Here is a 22,655-nt window from a genome sequence, read left to right on the forward strand (position 1 = left end):
TTACTGATGAAAGTCTTTTGTAATGCACCCCTGTTTGTTTATTTATTTGTTATGAAAGAGAGCACAAGTGGGATCTAAGAAAGGGCAGAGAGAGAGAGAGAAAGAGAGAGAGAGAGACAATCCCAAGCAGACTCCTTGCTGTCAGCACAGACCCCAACATGGGGCTCAATCTCATGAACCGAACCTTGAGATCAAAACCTGAGACCAAATCAAGAATCTGACCTCTATCAACTGAACCACCTAGGTACCCCTAATGCCCTCCTGTTTAGAAGCTTGACATGAGATTGTAATTTCCTGAAGGATTTGGAAAGCCATTAAATCACTGCTTATCTTTTATCTGGAACTGCCCCTGAAACTGCCCATGGCAGTCCTCTTCCAGCATGATCCTGTATAGACAGTAAATAGATATGTCAATAAACAAGGAGGGAAATAAGTGACATCTCATGAAAGCCAGATTATTAAAACTCAAGAGGTGAAATTTTCATTAACCTAAAAAGTGCATGCTCGCACTCTCTCTCTCTCTCTCTCTCCCCCCCACACACACACATGCACGTGTGTGCACACAGACACATGCATGCTTGTAATGTACTTAACAACTACTCTGAGCTACATGCTGTAGAAACAGAGGCATCTATCATTCAGCAAATCTTTTTTTAGCTCCAACTCAGCCCCAGACACTTATTGAAGTGACTGGGGAGAGAGAGGTGAACAGCAATCAGAAGAACAAAATGAGCACTAAAGGCAAATCCTGTATATTTCAGTTTGAACAAAATATTAATCACCTGTGATGTGATGAAAATTGTGTCTTTCTCTTTATCTCAGTTGTTTCTTTCCATCTAATGGAGGCAGACAGATCTGGATTTGAATTCTGATTTTGCCTCTTAAGTCTATGTGGACTTGGATTTTACTAAACTTTTTACTCACTGATTTCCTCATTCCTAAAGTAGGAGAAAAATATTCCCTACAATGTAGAGTTAGGTACTCTCTAACAAGTGTGAAGTTCGCATTCTTCTGTCCTGGTTACTATTTTAGGCATGTGTGAAAAACAATGAACAAGACAGATACACCCTCCAGTCAAACCATGTGGGTAAGTGAGCGTGAACTTACTGCTGTAGTTATCAAATGATGAAACTCTGAATGGGCGTCAGGCTGAGGAATGCATGTGCTTTAACAAAACAAATGGCAGGCATTCAATGACCAAGTGGCTATGTAGTAAAATAAAAAGCATTTTCAAGTATGTGTTTAGAAAGATAACTAGCTGCTGCAGCAGAAGTTAAATAGAAGAAGTTATGGTGCCCAGTAAGGGCTAACCAAAGGTAGCCTTTCTCAACATGTAGTTTCTCCTAATCATGTAACATACAAGTAAAATGACTCTAGACATGGAAAAAGAAAAAGTTAAAAAAAACTATAAATATATACATGAAGAGAAAAAAATCCAGATCAGATGGTGTCATAACTATTTAGGCAAAAGCATCTATGAACACTCAGTCTAGAAGCGACAGAAAAGCTGAGGTAAAGCCAGGGGTATATACACCTCAGCTCTCTGACTCATTCATGAGACACCAAGGCCTAGTCTCGTTCTAATGTCTCAAGGAGAACTCAATTGTATCAAGGACCACTTTAATTATGGATACCTAAGGTATTTCTATGCCATGGCCCACAATCAACACATATTTGCTTATCTGTGCTCAAATGAGAAATAAACAGAGGAGCCCTTGTCCTTTTATGGCTGATTTAAAGATGACCTTGTTTGGCTTTACATTTTACAAATGATAGTTTAAAAAGATATATTAAGCTGTACCTTTGAAAAAATTAAATATCTTTAGCCCAAGTTACCACTTAGCAGATCATGTATAGTAGTTAAATGCATTGCCTTTGAATTGTTACATTTTTGCTTGCTTTTGAGAAAAGTTCAGAAAATTATACATTTTAGAGCAAGGCTGCTCTCAGTCTAGTGCTGTTGGGTAGAAGGGAAAAGTGGAAATGGAGATGAGGACTCCATGTGAAGGGTAGGTTAAAATTCACCTGCTTTCCACCTAGGTATGGAGAAGATATGGTTGAACTGTGTCTAAAAGCAGAATTTCTTCTGGTTATCTTTATATAGCCTAAAAAAAATAAAGCGAAGGAAGAACAAAGAAAATTATGTTTCCTTATGTTTGGGACTTCTTAGGGATTCCTGGTAATGAAGCCCTGTGATACCCTGCCTCCACTTTCCAAATTACCCATCTTTACACTGACATCTTTCCTTCTTCAGAGCCAGCCTGCAACTGCTCACAGGAATTGATTGTGAAATTTTCAGGAATTTTGAGAATTAGCATATTGGTAACTTAAACAGACCAAGGTGGGCATCAGTAAATGCTTTTCTTTTGAAGACTTTTACCACCACTGCTTATTTATCTCAATGCATAAAGACACAGAACACGTCTTTGTTGCTTTACAACTGTTTACGTGGTGCTTAGTCTAGTATCTGCTCTATGGTGGATGTATACAAGCTAGATAAACCAGATAGGAGAGTTATCCCATGATTACTCTCTCTCTCTCTCTCTCTCAAAAATAAATAAACATTTACATTCAATAATTCATTTCAAAATCTATATATGACCCTTAAAATCATAACTACTCAGCCTCACAAAAATCTCCAATTCTACTATTTCCATAATTCCCTTATGATAAGGAGGAGATGCACAGGAATAACATATATAGGAAGGAAGGCAGAGTAAAACATGAATTTTATAACAATCTCTGGGAACTCAGTCCACTTCAAGGCAGGACATCTTCCAGCAGGGTGGCAGAGCCACTCACAGTGCAGGAGTTTAAACAGGATAAATAATCTACTTTCTGAGCAGAATTTTGGGGAGCTAGAGTTTTGAAGTTGCTTTTCAGCTTTCTGCTATTAACACCCACCATGGCGGAGGAACAAAGAATGCAGTGGTTTTGGGCTGAAAGATTGTTGTGACTCATTTCTTGGAGACTTCAGAAGCCCAAGAATTCTATGTCACCAGAGTCCTTGCAAATCAGGTTGAGGTCTGCAGGGCAGTGGCAACTGCATTAAGTAATGGTGAATGAGGAACACACAACATTAGAGGTGATTCTTAATAATAGTGTTCAATAAATGTTAGCCAATGCTACTTTTTCCACTAAAAGCCTCCCCTCTTATCTGCTGTTTTGACCCAGTACCACATCAAGACCCTATCAAACAAAGATGACAGATTCCAAGGTCCAGCTTCTACAAGAGTGGTACTTCTTTAATCTTTGTCTCTTCCCCAGGATCCCTTTCTTTTTACAGATGGCTGGCTGCCTTACACCCACTTAATAAAAACACTTCACTCAATGTCAAAAATGCCAGTCATATGTGCTAAACTCTAAGATCTTATGTCAAGATAAGAAATTCCTTGTAGGCAGTCTCCTGCATTTCCCCTTGATACCGAAGGAAAAACGCTTACCTAAGAAGGACTAGGATGAAAATTCACATCTATAAACACATAACCATTTTGAAATGTTCAGCACTTGAAATGCTCTGGCAAGCATTTGTAGTTCTTGAAAAGATTGCTTTCCAATGCAGTGGCACCATAAAGGAAAACATAAACACAGTTACAGATAATGGGAGTCCCGAGACCTCTATTTAGGAATCCTAAAGGCATTCTCTTTTAACTATTTAATCCCCCTTGCATTTTTAAAAATAAATTTCCTAAAAAATATTTGCCTTATTGATGTACACATTTTAATTTAAAAATACAACGTTAAATATATTTTAGATAATATAATGGAATCCAATTATATGGATATGTGAATTATCCTTACATAGAGATATGAAACATCTGAAGTCAGATAATTTCTAAGTAGGATGTCTTCTTAGATACAGATATAAACCATCTGTATTGAGCTTACTTCTGAGTGAGAAAATAAAAGATAAAAGACCAGATTTATAAGTATTCTACAAAATCAATCCCAAGTGACAAGCAAAATCCCCAGAAGCTTCCATGATCCAAGGAGCGGGGGAGAGAACTGAACACATTTTGATCTTTTATATATATATATATATATATATTTCTTTTAAATATATTTCTTAGGTTTTGTTTGTCTTTTAAAAGTTTCTCAGAGCAGCAACAGATTCCTATTTTGTTTAGGGGACTTCTTACACTTCTTTGCCTTCTCAAATTCACATAACCCATTTTTTCAGGTGCCTTATTTCCTTCTCTACCTTCCGTTTCCATCCAATACTGAAGATAAATCTTATTGACAAGGCCCAACCTAGACATTATCAAAGTCCTTGAAAGACTAGTAACCATTTGTTTGGTGGCACCAGGGAGAAGTGAGCATTCCAGCAACCAACATTCTAGGTCTATTTTCTTCGGTTATAAACATACAACATCTAGCATTTATGAACTTCCCTCATCCTCTTCTTTACTTCTCTCCCCACCCCTCCCCACAAAATCCCATTTGTGGAGAGCACTGGTAAACAAAGTGTAATTTGTCACCTGTAGTCTAGAGGAAAATGAGAGGTTTCATACCACAACACATTTCGATAGACAAATCTCTTCTCCAAGATCATTTTTTTCTTAGTTTTTCTTTTTTTCTCCTAGGGTCCTAAAACTTTGAAATACCTGCCTCCTCCTTCTGGATTCTTTCTTTCTCTAACCTCAATCTCCCTCTCATTCTCAGCCCAGAATCAGACCGCCGAAGGAATAAAAGGCCAGCTTTGCCCTTCATTATGACTGTGTGTCCGGGACCAGTTGTTTAATCTCTCAAATCTTTGATTTCCCTATCCATAGGAACACGAATCCTTTTTCTTATTGAAAAATTACGGTGTACCAATACAATTCTAACTTTTTAAATGAATATTCGTTCCTTCCTCACAAATACCCTAAGAGGTAGGTATATTGACTGCTACCATTCCTGCACTTTCTCTTACAGAGAGGAAATCTGAGGGGCAGTGAATTTAACAATTTTTCCAACGTAGCTTCTAAGAGGCAGCACCAAGATCCAAATTTGTGTGTCCTAAGTCCAGGAGTCAAGTTCTTAACTCTTCTTGTATTGGAAGACATGTATATATTTAAAGGTGCTAAGAATCATATCTAGTTCACATGTTTATTATATAAACCCTTATGTACTCCTTGGCTCATATTATTTGTCAATTACTTCAGTAATTTGCTATTATTATTATAATTAAAAAAATTTTTTTTAACGTTTACTTATTTTTGAGACAGAGAGAGACAGAGCATGAACGGGGGAGGGTCAGAGAGAGGGAGACACAGAATCTGAAAGAGGCTCCAGGCTCTGAGCTGTCAGCACAGAGCCCGACGCGGCGCTTGAACTCACAGACTGTGAGATCATGACCTGAGCCGAAGTCGGCCGCTTAACCGACTGAGCCACCCAGGCGCCCCTGCTATTATTATTTTTAATTCTTATTTTTTACTTACTACTCTTCTTAGGCATATAAAAGACTGGTATCATCCACAAAAGATCCTCCAATGCCGTATTCGTCCCGCGGCATCAAACAGGGGTCTATTCTGTAAACTGAAAGGGCCACGCTGGCATTCATATAAGGGGTTACACATGGTGCTGAGTTAAGGAGTAACACAGCCCAATTTGCTTTCGTGTTTGAGTCCACCCAGCAGCAGCTCAGTCGGCTGACTCCAATCCAGCAGTGTGCCCGAAAGTGTACCCTAAGTCAGCAGGATGCCACAAACGGGTCTGAGGCATGAGGCAGTAGAGGCTCCTGAATAAGACGCATTACATGAATCCACCTTGCCCCCCCCCCCCCCCACGTCTGTAGTCTTTCCACAGCCGGTTCCTCCCCACACAATGTGCTGTAGCCAGGTGTGTCTCCAGCCTTGGCAGCTGCACACACGTGATCTAGTCCAGACTCTGAACTTCTGCTCATGCTGCTCTTCCGATTGCCCCGATCCTCCCACTGCTCCTAACAATGGCTCTTTTCAACTCTCTCTTTCTTTTTTCCGACTCTGCCACTGTTTTTCCAACAATATGTATGATAGGTACAAAATAGCGCAAGCATTGCTACAGACAACAGCTCAGGGACAGTTGCTAGTACAAGTTCAGAGTTCAATTTCTCATTCTTTCTTCTTTCTACCCCCAAACCTAGATGTAACTGTATGTGTGTACGTATACACGTTTATATGAGATATAAAATGCAATATACAACACAGAAACACACATGGGATTTTATACATACTGTTAAAAAATCTGCTCTTACTCAACAGGATATCATAAATATCGAGAACAATCAGGACTCTTTTAGTTCCAAATGACAGAAATCCAACACAAATCAGACAACTATAACTTCCCCTAACACGAAAGACTTTTTTTTCTGCTCACACTGCAAAAATTATTCAGCTCTCTACCTCTGAAAAGTCCAGGGGTAGAGCTAGCTAACTTCAAAAAGAGCTGGTTCTGGAGATCCAAATGCAGTTGTCAAAATTCTCACTCTCTCTACTATTACAACTTTTCTTTATATCTGTCTCTTAATTCTGTTTTTGTTTGCTTTTTGTGGTTTGTTTCTCTGCTTGTCTTATTCAGTCCCTTTAAAAATAACCTCCTTCCTATAGTTGGGGAGGGAGCATCTTTCCTTATAGTTCTTGGAAAACATCCCAGAGCAGAATTCAGCTTGAGGATCTTGTCCGTCAGTGTACCTGTTGTTATAATCAAGAGGATGGAAAATTCTGATTGGCAATCTCAGGGTAAGGAAACAGGGTCAGTTCCACCTGAACAACAAAGTAAATGATGTTTGGACAAACAACAGTAACAGTCCATTGTACATCTTTACATCAATACATAAAATTTTATCTTATTTCATTTGAGTTAGGTTAAAAACAAAGGCTGTTCTAGGTAAGAGTAATGGGTTATTTTCATTTTGTTTTGGTGCAAAGGATACACATGAGATTAAGGATTTATGTTACCAGGGTTCCCTAAAGTTTTTCTAGATTTTCAGAGAAGAGTGTCCATGGCTTCATAGTCTCATGGCTTATGTGGACTAGATCTGCTGGGTCAGGGAATCCCAGAACCAAAGGTGGGAAATAATGCAATTTTATATTCCCTTGTTTTATTTATTGTTGTGCCATTGGCTCACTTGAGGATTAGTGGTTCAGGTTGGCTATATCCTATTGCACTGGTTAAACAGCCAGACACTGTAAAAAGCTGAACATTATTCACTTTTATGGTTAGATCATTACTTATTTATATTCTACTGAAGGATATTTCAGTTTGCTAAGTTATCCTTTGCAGTGATTCATAATGATGTAATGAATATCCTTGTTCTTATATTTCTGTTAATATCTCTAATTGTTTTATTAATACAAATTCCTAGAAGTAAAACTACTCAAAAATTTTCATCTAAAGACAAAGTTGATTTTGTCTTCTCCATAAGCTTTATCCTAACTCTTGAAAGGTACACTAATAATTCTATTGTAGTCTACCTAGAGTTATAATATTCTCTTTCATATTCACTCATTTAACAAGCTTATCATGAGTTTCTATTATCAGTCAGGCTCTGTGCAAGGCATAATGTAATTACAAAGACAAATAATCCATGATCCCCATCCTTTAAGAGAGTAATTTAGTTCAGGGAGACAAATGGGAGGAACAAGTAATTACAATTTGGTGTGATTTATGCTATAAGAGGGGTGAATATAAGTGCCATGAGAGCAAAGATAAAGGGACTATCCTGAGAAACAGAAACCATCTTCCTTCAGAAGGAATATGTTCTCTTCAACAAATATTGCTGGAACAAACTAAACATCCGAATGCAAAAAAAAAAAAAAAAAAAAAAAAAAAAAGAAAGAAAAGAAAAGAAAAGAAAAAGAACCTATACATGGATTTACACTCTTCATGAAAATAATTCAAGATGGGTCAAAGACCTAAATATAGGACATAAAACCATAAAACTCCTAGAAGGTATCAGGAGAAACCCTAGATGACCTTGAATACCGTAATACCTTTTTAAATATAACACTGAAGACACGATCCATGAATGAAATCAATCATAAGCTGGACTCATTAAAATTCTGCTCTGGGAAATACAGTATTAAGAGAAGGAAAAGACAAACCACATACTGGGAGAAAGTATTCTCAAATGATACATCTGATAAATGACTGTTATCCAAAATAAGCAAAGAAGTATTAAAACTCAACAATAAAAAAAAACCCAATGAAAAATGGTATATGATCACTAAATAGGCAACTCACCAAAGAATATGCAAATATGTCAAATAAACATATGAAAAGATGCTCCACATTATATGTCATTTAAAACAACAATGAATTACCACTAGACATCTACTAAAATGCCCAAAATCCAAAATATTGAAAATAGTAAATGCTGACAAGGATGTAGAGCGGTAGGAACTCTCACTCATTGCTGGTGGGAATGCAAAATAGCACAGCCACTTTGGAAGGCAGTTAGGGGTTCCAAACAAAACTAGACATGTGTGATCCAGAAATTGTATCCCTTGGTATCCACCCAAAGGAGTTGAAAATCTATGTCTGCCAAACCCTGCATATGGATGTCAAAAGCAGCTTTATTCATAACTGCCAAAACTTGGAAGCAACCAAGATGTCGTTCAGTAGGTGAATGGATAAATAAACTCTGGTACATCCACACAATGGAATATTATCCAGCACTAAAAATATATGGGTGGTAAAGCTGTGAAAAGACATAGAGGATCCTTACATGCATATTACTAAGTGAAAGAAGCCAATCTGAAAAGGAATTACACTGTATAATCCAACTATATGACATTCTGGAAGAGACAAACTATGGAAACAACAAAAAGCAGAAATAAAGAGATCAGTGGTTGCTGTGGAGTGTAGGTAGGGGAAGGGCTTGGGAGGGGAGAGAGATGAATAGGCAGAGCAAAAGGATTTTTAGGGCAATGAATATTCTCTGTATGGCATTATAATGATGGATGTATGCCATTAAACATTTGCCCACACCCACAGAACGCACAACACAAAGAGTGAACTGTAAGGTAAACAATGGACTTCGGGTGAACATGATGTGTCAATGTAGGTTCATCCTTGGTAAACAATGTACATTTTGGTGAGTGATGTTGACAATTGAAGAAGCTACACATGGATGGGGGCAAGGGGATACAGGAAATCTCTGCACCACCTTCTCAGTTCCGTTGTAAACCTAAGATGCTCTTTAAAAAAGTCTTTAAAAATAGTATTTGATTTGATTTGTGAAAAATGAAAGTGGGGAAGAAAACTCTACATGCAAAGGCAAGGGGCATGGGAAAGGGAGAGTATATTCAAGATTTATTAGGTGTTGGGGTACAGGGGTGGCTCAGCTGGTTAAGCATTAGACTTCAGCTCAGGTCATGATCTCACAGTTAGAAAGTTCGAGCCCCACGCCGTCAGGCTGTGTGCTGACAGCCCGGAGCCTGAAGCCTGCTTAGGATTCTGTGTCTCCCTCTCTCTGCCCCTCCCCCACTCATGCTCAGGCGCGCTCTCTCTCTCTCTCTCTCTCTCTCTCTCTCTCTCTCCTAAAAATAAACACACACACACACACACACACACACACACACACACACACACACAGAAAGATTTATTAGGTGTCGGGTTGTGATAGAAGCAATTAGTACCTGGAAGGGTTATCAACAGCATAAAGGATAATTCTTATATACTCTAACATTTGAGACCCATTGATCTTACGTCCCTATTCTTCCCCTCCCCAGTAGACTGCAAACTTTTTGGGGACAAGAAATATATTTTATTCATTTTGTATCCACTGTACTTTGCATCATGCAAATGCGCACACACACACACACACACACAAACACACACACCACAAATAGCTTAATTAATTATGCAAATTAGGATTGTCTTCTCAAAATCACAGATTTTTCTTTCTCATTAAATATCTGAATTTAGGAATTTTTATAATAATGTATATTTTTTTCTTATTGCATAAAAATAAAGGGAATAAAAATCACTTATAATCTTGCCATTATCATTGGTTTCTCTCACTACACATGATTATAATTTTGCTTTCAAACCTGCTTTTTTTAAATTTCCTTGACATATTTCCATGTCGTTATAATCAACCTCAAGGTGATTTTTAAATAAATGCCGTCTTTGTGGTTTCCACACTTTGATATTAGAAGCTGATGCATCCATCTCAGCTGTAACCACTCCCAGCTAAACCATGGTCCTCCTCCAGTAGGAATGCTGTCCTGTCACCCCTCCTTCCAACATTGTTGCCCCCATCCTCACACATAGAGTTATTCCATGAAAACAGAAATCTGTCCAAAACCATTTAAAGTTAGGAGAAAATCCAAACTCCCCATCATAAGCCCTTCCAATACTGTGCTTTGCTTACCTCTCTTTCTCCTCTCATTTCGGCCATCCTGGCGTTCGGTCTCTGTGTTCCTGCCACACAGGCCACATATCAGTTTCTTGAACACACCAAGCTCTTTCCCACCCCAAGGCCCTCCAAGAGGACACTCTGCCTGGAATGCCTCTTTCTCCCACTCTTCCCTCCTCAGCTGACTTCTCATCTTTCATTTCTTGTCTTCAATCTCTTCTGAGAGACTGCCTCCCTGGTCACCTCAGGAAGCTTCCCTTCCACCACTAAGGACCCACTTAATGACAACTTGCAAATAGATATTTAGGTGTTGATTTACTTATTTATTTTCTGACCCCTCCACTAGACTACAAGCTTTGCAAGGATAGAGATTTTGCCTCTTTTATTCATGAATGCATATCTAGACTTAGTACAGAGTCTGGCATATGGTAGGCTCTCCAAATGCAGAGTCCACTAGAGATATTAAAGGAATATTTGAAGCAGTCATTCTTAAATGTAGTGCCAGCACCAGGAACATCAACGTTATCTGAGAACTTGTTAGAAATGCAAATTCTCAAGCTTCAACTGGAATTATTGTTATCAGAAGCTCTGGGGGTAGGGGCTGGTCGTGTGTGTGTGTGTGTGTGTGTGTGTGTGTGTGTGTGTGTGTGTGTGTCAACAGGCTCTACAAGTGATTCTGCTGTTCTCAGTCTGACAACGACTGCTGTAAGTTATCTCTGTTTAAAAGTTGCTGCAGCCAACATTTCTTAGAATGTGAGGTTGGAACCTTAAATATAACTAAATGTGGTCTCTCATTTTATTCAGGAAAATAATGTCAAAAAAGAAATTTTTATATGTTTTAATTTAACAGTGATAGTTCTGCTTATAAGTTTGCTTTTAACATAGTAAAGCATGCATATTTTTTATGATCATTAAGTATATTTATGCAGCACAGACTCTTTCCTGAAAGGAGTCTTCAAATGTAAAGCTACTTTTATACTGATGGCTGAATATTAATTCAATTAAATTCAGATATAATTATGGAAAATTTGCATTTCCTACTTCTCTTATGGTTCAAACAATGAATTGATCTGGATGATTTATCAGATACTTTGTCTTTGAGTTGTAATTTTCCCATAGTGATTTACATATTATATTTAAGGGGAATCATTAGGTTTTCACATTTGGAGTGTCCTATTTAATAAAGCTGATTCATTGGTCAACACAGTATCAATGGGGTCACAAAGAAGATGGAAAATTAATCATTGAAGACAAGACTTCAGATCGGATCCAAAACACCTGAGTTACCTGATCTGCATAAGTGGATAAAATGTGGCTTTGAATACCATCTGATAAGATGTATATATCCATGGAAAGAGTAAAAATTATGAAGCAAGTGTAAATACTCTTTTAAAAAGTTAAAAAGGAAACGAAAGAGAGGAGAGAAACACAACACTGACTGAACTTCTATAACGTGACAGGCATTGCACTAAGTCGTGTTTTTTAGACTATCTTATATTATTCTCTGTCCACCCATTTTTATTTACTCAAAATATCAAAGGTTTTCTGGCTTATGTAAAGCAAACCAAAAGTCAAGCTGTTCTAAGTAGAATGATCTATGATGGAGCATAGACTGATTTTCTACCAGGTTCTTAATGAAACAAACATTTGTAAAAAAAAAAAAAAAAGTATGTGAGCTTTAAATATCATCTTAGTAATTTACTTGCACTAAGAGAATATATTTGGGTATACCTTTCCTGCTCACAGATTTTTTTATTTTAAATACCATGTAAAGACTCTGTTGAGTACTTACTTTTTCTTAAAGAAAAGAATATTTATTTCCATATCCATTTTAAGTGATCTCACCTGAAATGCGGATTCAGAAACCTAACCTCTGATTTCCTAAAGGGAAGCAGTTAATTTTTTTAAACAAAGAAATCAAAATGAAGCCTTTGGAATGGAAAAAGAATTAATTTTATCCTCTTTAAAACCATGAGAAAATAAAGATAACAGGTTGAAACATTTTTCCGTAGCTTAAATCACAGTGACTTTTATTGTTGTCACTTGTTTACTTTAACATTTTTTTGCTGCGAGTTATGCTTCTTTCAATTCAGATTTTTTTTCTCAGATTTTCTATTTTGACCGAAATTATTTACTAAAATATTTTATATAAAAATAACTTCTTAAGAACATTTTAAAAATATACACTTTTACAAATAATTGTATCTTACATATTCTTGAATCAAGACCTAATTTTACAGTAGGATTTGGGAGTAACTATTTTAGTGAGACCAATAATCGAATGCATTTAAAAACAGTAAAAACTTCAGAAAGGCACCATTTGTTTCACATACAAAGACAAACACAGATGCACAAAAGGTAACAATTTAGATCACATACTTCAAGTTTTTAAGAACGCATTTCTGATATTTTGAAATAAGACACATACTCATCCCCAGTTCTGAAACTAATATCAATTATTCTTAATTGGCTTCTCTACATATTTCAAAGGAAACAGAAAGTAACATAGAATTCCTAGATTGATGTACTGTTAAACGTACCACCGTCAGAATTCTGGGTTCAGCTGCATTTGGAATCCTTCATTGCTGACAACAGAATTGCAAATGACAAGCTTCTTTCAAGCACTCTTCAGCACAACAGAAAGTTCTCCCTTCCACTGCCTGCTTTTTTTCCATTAGCTAGAGTGTTACAGATTGAATGCTGCAGGAGGCATTTGACTGGAGGGTTTTTAGACTACTCTTTAAAATGCCTGAGTTTGAATAATGATTAAAAAAAGAAAAAAAAAGACAACTCATTTCTTTATAAGAACTTCTCATTTTTTTTTAAAATTTATTTAAGAGGATTGGCTATGGGGCGGGGGGTGGGGTTAGAGGACATCTTCATGTGTCATTGGTTAATAGTTTCTATGTATGATTCACCTAAGTGACATTTAGTCATATAATGTCAGTGACATTTTCATAATTTTACTGTCAATTTCTAATAATCTATTGAACATTCTTATGTTATTTGAACGAGTTGGGCAGATTAGCATAAAGGTCGGAGGTATGTTTCAGTCTGAATAATAGTGGTCTGGCAAAGAAAACTTTTTTATTGATGAAACATTTTTTATTTAATGTTTTTGATAGCTGAGTGGTGTTCACTAGGATTTCCTTTTTTTTCAGCGTTTCAAGGAAATTGCCTCATTTTCTTGTTCATGGCGGAAAGGTACAATAGAAACCTTTATGGTTTCTGAAAAATCCTGCATCTGGTTAAACTTGACATTGTAGCATACTGGCTCAGGGCTACGTATAAGGAAGTGACTATAATGTGAAAGCAACAGAAGTAAATGTTATCTAAAAATAAATTAAAAATACAATTGAACAGTTTTGTCCCTCTGTGGTTAACATTTACATGATGAGACCCAACAGAGGATTACATTTATATCTGTCAAGAAAGCCTTCACAAGACAGCTTAGAATTGGGACTGACAGGATACTGAACTAAGTAACAGCCACTTAATGGATATGGCCTTGAATTAACCAACATGCTTAAAAATTGGTCTTCCAGTGAACCCACAAAATAGGGAATTTTAACTTCACACAATAGCTTGAAACCTTTATGAGACAAAGCATAGATTATTGTAATCCTTGTGTTGAAATTGCCTGTCATCAAGGGATTAATCAAATCATCCAGGTTTCCATGACTGAGACCCTTATCTGAACTCTCGATTTATATCTTGCAAAGCAGTCAATAGCAATTACTCAATTAAAAAATTTCCACAAGCATCAGAAATTATTTAATAAATTCAACAGCGCTTTATATTTGCTGACATTTTCTTTAAAAATAGTGACAGCTGCTCAAATAATTCATATTTTGATGGGCTCATTTGGTGAGATTAACAAGTCTACATGCCCTGGGGTGTCTGGGTGGCTCAGTCAGTTAAGCATCTGACTTTTGATTTGGGCTCAGGTCATGATTTCATGGTTCCTTGAGTTTGAGCCCTGCATCGGTCTCTGCACTGACAGTGGGGAGCCTGCTTGGGATTCTCTTTCCCCTCTCCCTCTGCCCTTCCCTCACTTGTGCTTTCTCTTTCAAAAATAAACTTAAACACGCACACACACACACACACACACACACACACACACAAGTCTCCATGCTAGTGTGAATGGAGGAAAAGGACATGGGAAGGTGAAGGAATAGAAGCATCACAGGAGGAACGAATATTTTACAGTTTATCTGGATCTGAGCATGGGAGTCTTAGTTTTATTGTATTTTTCCTTAAGCATAAAACATTGCGGAAAGCACAAAACTCATGGTCTCTAATACATATGGTCATTCATTCCCCCGTAATGTGAACCTGTTCTCGAACTACCTGATAAACTTGTCTCACGCTTCCTACAGTCCCTTGTGCACACCTCTAGTCTGTACAACCTCACCCAATGCTTAACAGGGTGATGGACTCTATACAACTCCTGCCTACTGCTTCCCCAATTGTATATTAACAGGGAAATCATTTAGCCATTCTGAGCCTCCATTTCCACACGTATGAGATGGGAGTAAAAAACAGACCCCACCTTTTTAAAGTTGTCGTGAGGCTAAAAGAATGTATCAACAAAATCACTGAAAAATCCTCAATAAATATTAGCCATTGTAGTATTTAATATTAGCATTATTAAATGCTCCAACCCCCAATCCTGTGGTCTTTCTCTACACACACAACCTGGGGGCCCTGGAGGTGGGAGATTAATGTAAACTTGACTTTCAATGTATCCAAATAACATAAGTTTTGATCTGACTTCTTTGACTGCCTTCATGTCTAAGCAGAGAACCGGTCTGATGTGGGCCTACCATTGACTGAATGTATAAAAGTCAAGTAGAACGATCATCTGAACCTTTTCAATGGTATGTTGACACACTAATTTATTGAGTTTACTTTCACATCCGATAATCATGTACAAATTCTGCAGAGAGGTTATTGCAGCTCTCATTTTAGAGCTAAGTTCCCCAGGGAGACTTAGAAGATCTCCCAAGATGAACTCTTAAGCTCTCATGGAGAAAACCAGTGAGCTGATGATTCAGGAAATTTCCTATATGTCTTACTACCTAAATATTAGTGTCAGGAAAGAGAAAATATCTGTACATCTCATTTGCTTACTTGTACTGGCTATGGAATACTAAATAGGCAGGCATATTTTTTCCCATATAGTCTTTGAAAGAACTAAAGACACCAATTCATCAAATTCATCCCTCACCTAAATTTACTCTTATAATTAAAATGTCTTCATGTCTTGATTTCCTAGCCTTCCATTCCAACATAGCTGTTGAACTTTTTTTTTTTTTCTGATTGACAAGGGGAATTCCTGTTCCATAGAGTAGATGCATTTGAAAATATTTCATCTACTGATTATTATGCAATCCTAAGGAATACCTACCCACTCCCTGTGACTGACTTTTACTGACATTTAGTAATATTAAATTTGAAACAAACTCCCTGCCTTTTTTACTTACTTATTTGTTGATACAAAAATAAAGTACAAATAGGTCAGTCCATACCTGGGATGTTGTAGGTTAGCCACACAGATAATAAAAAGCAAAGCTGCCTATTTCAGAGCAACATTTCAAGGTTTTTGAAGGTGTGATTAATGTGTAAGTATATTTCTTATGGTTAACTACTGAACTGGAGTCAGAAAGGCATAGGTTCTGGAATCAAAGAGACATGGTACAATCCAGCTGGGTTACTGTCTAGCTCAGAGACTGGACAAAACACCTTTAACCTTTATTTTCTTCATTAGTAAAATGAGAATACTACTGGTTCCTCTCATTGAGTGTGGGAGTTAAATGAGATAATACATACAAAGTGCTTACCGCAGCTTCCGGTGTATAAGTGATCAATATGTATTAGGGGGAGGAACCGAAATGCTACTTACAATAGCTACCAGACTACAAACATGAAGTCCTGAACTGTTCTTGTCTTGCCAGTGTAGCAAGTGGAAGAGCAGTTTCAGGAAACAGAACCATCTTATTTTTCAAATCTTGGCTCAGTCATTCATTAGCCGTGTAAAATTTCAAAATGGGGATGATGTTGTATGATAATACTTATGGCTTGAATTTAAGAACACATGACATAACCTTAAATCATTTGAATCCTATGACCCAGTGATAAACACTTTAAAAATTTGTTGTGTATCTTCTCAGTAAGAGTTAGATATTTTTATATAATCAATATCAAACTGTACATGTTGCTTTTAATAACAACCTTCTTGTTTAATCATACATTGTGATCAGTTCTCATCCTTACCTATTTTTGGAAGTTTATTTAGTTGCCTCATTTGAGGGATTAGTTTTTATTCAACTTATTTATTTAAATTCAAGTTAGTTAACATACAGTGTAGTCCTGCTTTCAGCAGTAGAATCCAGTGATTCATCACATATAACACCTGGTGCTCATCCCAGGAAGTGTCCTCCTTAATGCCCAACGTCTATTTAGCCCACCCTCCCCACCTACCTCCCCTCCAGCAACTCTGCTCTCTGTACTTAAGAGTTTCTTATGGTTTGCCTCCCTCTCTGTTTCTATCTTATTTTTCCTTCCCTTTCATTATGTTCATCTGTTGTGTTTCTTAAATTCCACATAAGAGTGAAATTGTGATATTTGTCTTTCTCTATGTCGCTTAGCACAGTATACTCTAGTTCCATCTACATTGTTGCAAATTAAGGTGTTATTATTTTTAATTTTAAATTTTACTTTAGAACATTTAAGTGTTTATAGTCCCTCACCACCCACAAATTACAGTGTGAGAAACATCCAAACATAATTATATGGGCCAACATCTAATTATATTCTCCGAATAAATTCTTAGAAGTGGGTCAAAAGGTAAGATTATTTTAAGGCTTTTAATCCTCATTGTTAAGTTGTTTTCCAGAAAATGAGGATCAATATACATGTCTACCAGCTAGCAATAAACAGTTTATAGTGTCAATGCTGGTTTTTTTTTTAATTATTTTTTAATTTGATTAAAAAAAAAAAACATTGCTTATGGGGCCCATGGGTGGCTTCAGTCAGTTAAGAGTCTGACTTTGGCTCAGGCCATGATCTCACAGTTGGTGAGTTCGAGCCCCACATCGGGCTCTGTGCTGACAGCTCAGAACCTGGAACCTGTTTAGGATTCTTTGTCTTCCTCTCTCTCTGCTCCTCCCCCCTTCACACTTTGTCTCTCAAAAATAAATAAACATTAAAAAAGAACATTGCTTATGTTTGCATTTCTGCAATTGCTAGTACTGCTAATAGTTTTACATGTTAAATTATACTACTTTTCAATCTTTCCACTCATATTTATCGATTATATAATATCTTTATAAGTTAAGAATATTAACTATTGTTTGGTAAGTATGTTCTATTATATCAGTTCATTATCATATCTTACATTTATCCCTTACTCTAATTTTATTGTAATTTTGATACTGATTATAATGTAAATAGTCAAATCTATCAAGTTTTCCATAATCAATTGTTTAAAATGTTTCTTTATTTGTTTTGGGGGGTGCAGAGAGAGAAAAGGAGAGAGAGAATCCTATGCAGGCTCCCTGCTGTCAGCACAGAGTCCAACACCAGGCTCAATCTCAACAACTGTGAGATTATGACCTGAGGCAAAATCGAGTCAGCCATTTAACTGACTAAGCCACCTAGGTGCCCCTATGATTGATTTTATTGTTTTTTTAAAAAGACCATTTAGAAAGGCCATTTCACTATTCTGTGATTAGCAAAAAAAAAAAAAATGCTTATTTTATATTTATATATCCATTTTAAGTCTATTAACTGTTTAGCTCTTCAATAATTCATTTGGCTGTAAGATGCACTAGGCATCTAAAATTAGTGTAACCCCTTATTGACCTATTATTGTGAGAACATTTGCACATTTTTGAAAGATCAATATTTCATTACCGATGTGAAATACCTTCATCATAACACCACACACACACACACACACACACACATCACATACTACCTTTAGGTTTAAGTAATCTACAGATAATGTGGAAGGATTCTAAAAAATCTTATACTAAATGTTCTGTAATATCTACACTACGAATAGGCTGGTAAAACACAAGTCCTCACCACTTACTAGGGAAGGTTTCTGAGGGTCAAGGTAAATACCTAATGGCACTAAACTCCTATGGTTGCAGGGAGGATAAAACTTTCTTCTATGTTAGACAAAGACTCTGCAAACAAGACCAAGCATCTTTTGGGCTGCTGAAAAAGAAGTCTTCTTATACTAGGCAAGAAAAAAAACTTAAGAAAGTGGCTGGAAAGATGAACAAATCAAGATAACCTGTTGTATGTTCCATAATATATATGAAAATTAAATATTTAGGGTACCATTTCCAACAATAACATTACTAAATAAAAAAATATTACTTCTGGTCCTTACATTATGAAAATATGAACATTTTCCTTAGAAACTGACTTATCCCATTACATGCAAATAATTAGCACTTAATTTCATGTGTAATTTTGTCAATTAAAGCAGCCCCACAGGGCCCAGTTTAGTCATTTATCTTGTAGTTTAAGTCATCATTATCTCATAATTGCTAGGAAAAAAAGTATGCAAGTTCAGAATGCTAATAATCCCTGTACATTACTTGGAGGCAAAGAGCCACTGAGGCACATGAAACATTTGCTGATACCCACATGGAAGGTACAAGAAACTGCAGAGGCCATCCTCCTCTCGTGTTCTCCAACATATGATGTGTCTCCAGCCTCCATAGAAAATTATTCCTGCTACCAGTTGAGTTAAAGATGAACACCATCTGCCAATGCCAGTTGACACAGTCAAACTGAATGGCTTTGTGATCTAAATTTAATGAACTGCTAAAATATTCATATCAAGATTTTCCTGATCCATAACCTTTTTCCTGTCTGTTTTGATACTCAGCATCCTTTAAGAGGAGAAGTCACTGTAATTTGGAATATAGATTCATATTCCCAGACTGGTTATTGGCCACATCTGCAATTGTTTTTGGCATCCTGAGGGGTAGTGGCAGCAGGAAATTCTTCATTAACATTCACTACAGAAACCATGGGTTCTGCTTCACAGATTTGTGTCTTCTAACCTAAATGAACTGTAGATGTTTCCTGTAAATTATCCACATCTAGAGGCCTTAGCTGGTGTGTAGGACAGGGCGCTTTGACAGAGAGGGATTTTGCTTCTGGGGGTCATCCAGCTGGCTGTAGGATGTGATCTTTAATCGTTATTCATAATGATCTCTATATTAATAAGAAAAAAAAGGAAATATTCACCCAAACTGTTTTAAAAACCATCTCTCTACTCTAGAACTCTGCTTGCAGTCAGAGCAGGTGCCTTGGTCTATATGGATTTACAGAATTTTTTCTTTTTTTCATTACAAATTTACTTTCTGAAATTTTTTATCCATATAGTTGTGACAGAGACTTTTTGTCAAAATGTTAAAGAAAGAAAGAAAGAAAGAAAGAAAGAAAGAAAGAAAGAAAGAAATTTGTCTTTAAAAAATAATTCTTCACCAATTTTAGTGGGTACTTGTGACTACTGCTAACTATCCACACATAGTTCCATTGAAGGTAATCTTGAAATTCTACCCTGATTTGATATTATCACAAAGAAAACACTTTTGCAAATAGAGTTGTTTTTTTTTTAAAGATAAACAATGTCAGAATGTTTTAGATAGGCTGGCTAGATACCATGCTATTTAGATTATGACATTTAAAATATACTTGGGCTCTGTGGAGTGAAATGGGTAATATGAGTATGTTATGTAAAACCTAGGGACAATTTTTCAAATCTTCCCAGTAATGGAGGAAGAATTCACTTTACGTTAACAATCACTGGTGTCAGCCCACATGCTATCCTTTAACATTAATGGCCGCATCCATTATCTACTGCTGAGAAACAAATCATCACCAAACGATTTTCATTTAGATCATGATTCCGTGGGGAGGCTGGACCCAACTGGGTAGTTCATCTGGGTTCAGCTGAACTGTTTCAGGCTCTGAGTTTCCTGGTCTTTGCCACTGAATTCTCTCATATTTCTGCTTCAGTTGGGGCAACTGGGCTCACTAGGCTCTGATCCACATGGCTCATCCTCAGGCAGGACAATTCTGGCTTGTTTACTGTGGTGGAGGCACAGTCCCAAGAGAAAGAATGGGAGTGCAAGATCTTTGGAGTCCAAGGTTCAGTATTGTCACATTGTGACTTTCTGCAGCAGTCTGCTAGCCAAAGCAAGGCCCAAGGCCATTCTAACGATTCTATCTCTTGATGGGAGATGCTAAAAATAGAGATATAAGAAAGACTGTGGCCTATGTCCCATCTACTACAGTGCCTCTGAGTTATTTAAAATGGCTCCTGTCAAAAAGCTTGAGGCTAGCCTAAATCTAGACTTATCACATAGTTAGTATGATCTCTCATTTCCAGAGCCTCTTAGCTTTCTCCATTTATATGCATGTATCCTGTGCTGCATCCCGATACCTGGACAGCAAAACCTGTCCGTATGTGCCATCTTCATTTGTCCTACAAGTGCCAAGTTTTGCATGTGGTATCTTCCAAATATATAACATAAATATTGACTACTATTTTCTATACTTTATCAATATGACTTCATCATAGGAGATATCAGTATTGTAGATGTTTTCATTTTCTCAAATATTAAAGGATTTTAGTATAAATGACATCCCAAAAGTTCATGATTAGAATAAAATATCCTAAAGATCCAATTCATTGTTCTCAAAATTAATTCTATAACAAACTATGGTGCCTTACAAATATACTTATTTCATTAAATTATCATAAGCAGTGGATATATGGTCATAATTTAAACTCAGCGTGCTGACTCAAGATCATTCAGGCAACGTTTGCACAATGGTTGACAAATCAAATGCTCCATACATTTTTAGATTTGCTTGTTTGTTTTTAAAGCTGATGAGCTCAACAGACTTCCTCATAAATTCAATGTAAAATGAATTTACCTACTTTATAGCTAGGTTCATAAGAAATATGGCAAATTTTGTTAGAAAGCTCCTCTTGTTTTCCTGTAATCCAGTACTTATCATTACTCACGATATAGTTTCCATTAGCAGTCACTTTCTCCTGAAAGTTTTTGCTTTTTAAACTTGTTCCCTCACCTCTAAAATGATCCCTTTGCAATTGAGTAACTTCTATAAAGACATAAAATATCAGTTGCATCACATCATATGCATGGGGCATGTGGCAATCAGTACAATATCCCAACCAGAAAAAAAATGTGTGAAGCACAGATCTTCAGCCACAGAATGTATATATATATTCATACATGTTAATTTAAACAATATGAAAGTTGCTATTTTGTAGCACATAAATGAAGGCATCTTGTCAATTTCATAAGGTCCAACTTAAAATATACATAATCTGGGGCGCCTGGGTGGCGCAGTCGGTTAAGCGTCCGACTTCAGCCAGGTCACGATCTCGTGGCCCGTGAGTTCGAGCCCCGCGTCAGGCTCTGGGCTGATGGCTCAGAGCCTGGAGCCTGTTTCCGATTCTGTGTCTCCCTCTCTCTCTGCCCCTCCCCCGTTCATGCTCTGTCTCTCTCTGTCCCAAAAATAAATAAATGTTGAAAAAAAATTTTAAATATACATAATCTAATATATGCACACACATATGCACATAAATACTCATATCACTTAGTAGTGGGAAGGAGTAAGAGGAAGGTTGACCAATTTATAAATGTAAGGATATCCAGATACTGGCCCCAAAAATAGAAATAAAAGTCACTGCTCTTCAAGGTTCCCTGTAACAAATGTACACAATTAACATAATCCAACAGATTATTTTGCCATTCATTTGTAGACAGGCAAGTAACCAGTGAACATTTTCTTTCTTTTTATAATGGGACCATTTGTTCAAACGGGATTTGTACTGTGATCTAAGCTATGAAATGGATAAAAGTGGATGTATTTCAACAGAAACTAAAAAAGTGAGTCCAAACCATCCAGGTGATACATGACTTTTCTCTACATTTTGAGTAGAATTACAATAGCAGGAAAGTATGTAATTACATTCAGTAAGACATACTAGGATTTCTTAGTTCAAACAACTATTACCATCATCACATACCATTCCCTTAACATCAAAAATAAAATATGCATGCAGGTTTAACTATTTCTTCTTAACTTTTATATTACACAGTTCAAGTCTGGTCAAAGTGAGATTGAGAAATGGCTACTGTTGGGGTGCCTGGCTGGCTTAGTCTGTAGAGCATGTGACTCTTGATCTCTGGCTTGAGCTCAAGCCCCACATTGGGAGTGGAGCCTACAATGAAAGAAAGAAAGAAAAAGAAAGAAAGAAGAAGAAAGA

At 36.8% G+C, this 22,655-nt stretch overlaps 1 protein-coding gene across 5 annotated transcripts in view; it reads right to left on the reverse strand.

The window, feature by feature from the left end:
- ANO3 (anoctamin 3) overlaps positions 1-22,655 on the reverse strand; it is a 415,273-nt gene that overhangs the window by 146,490 nt on the left and 246,128 nt on the right. The window contains exon 1 of one of the 5 annotated variants that reach the window (XM_053203367.1): positions 10,337-16,537. The exons of 3 other annotated variants lie outside the window; for them this stretch is intronic. In XM_053203367.1, coding sequence (XP_053059342.1) covers positions 10,337-10,363 — 27 coding nt within the window. In that variant the 5' untranslated portion in view covers positions 10,364-16,537. Of the gene's footprint in view, positions 1-782; positions 4,420-10,336; positions 16,538-22,655 lie in introns of those variants that run through there. One more of the 5 variants, XM_053203368.1, reaches the window with a different exon arrangement.

Source organism: Acinonyx jubatus, chromosome D1 (genome assembly GCF_027475565.1).
Source record: "Acinonyx jubatus isolate Ajub_Pintada_27869175 chromosome D1, VMU_Ajub_asm_v1.0, whole genome shotgun sequence".
NCBI classification, from domain to species: Eukaryota; Metazoa; Chordata; class Mammalia; order Carnivora; family Felidae; genus Acinonyx; species Acinonyx jubatus.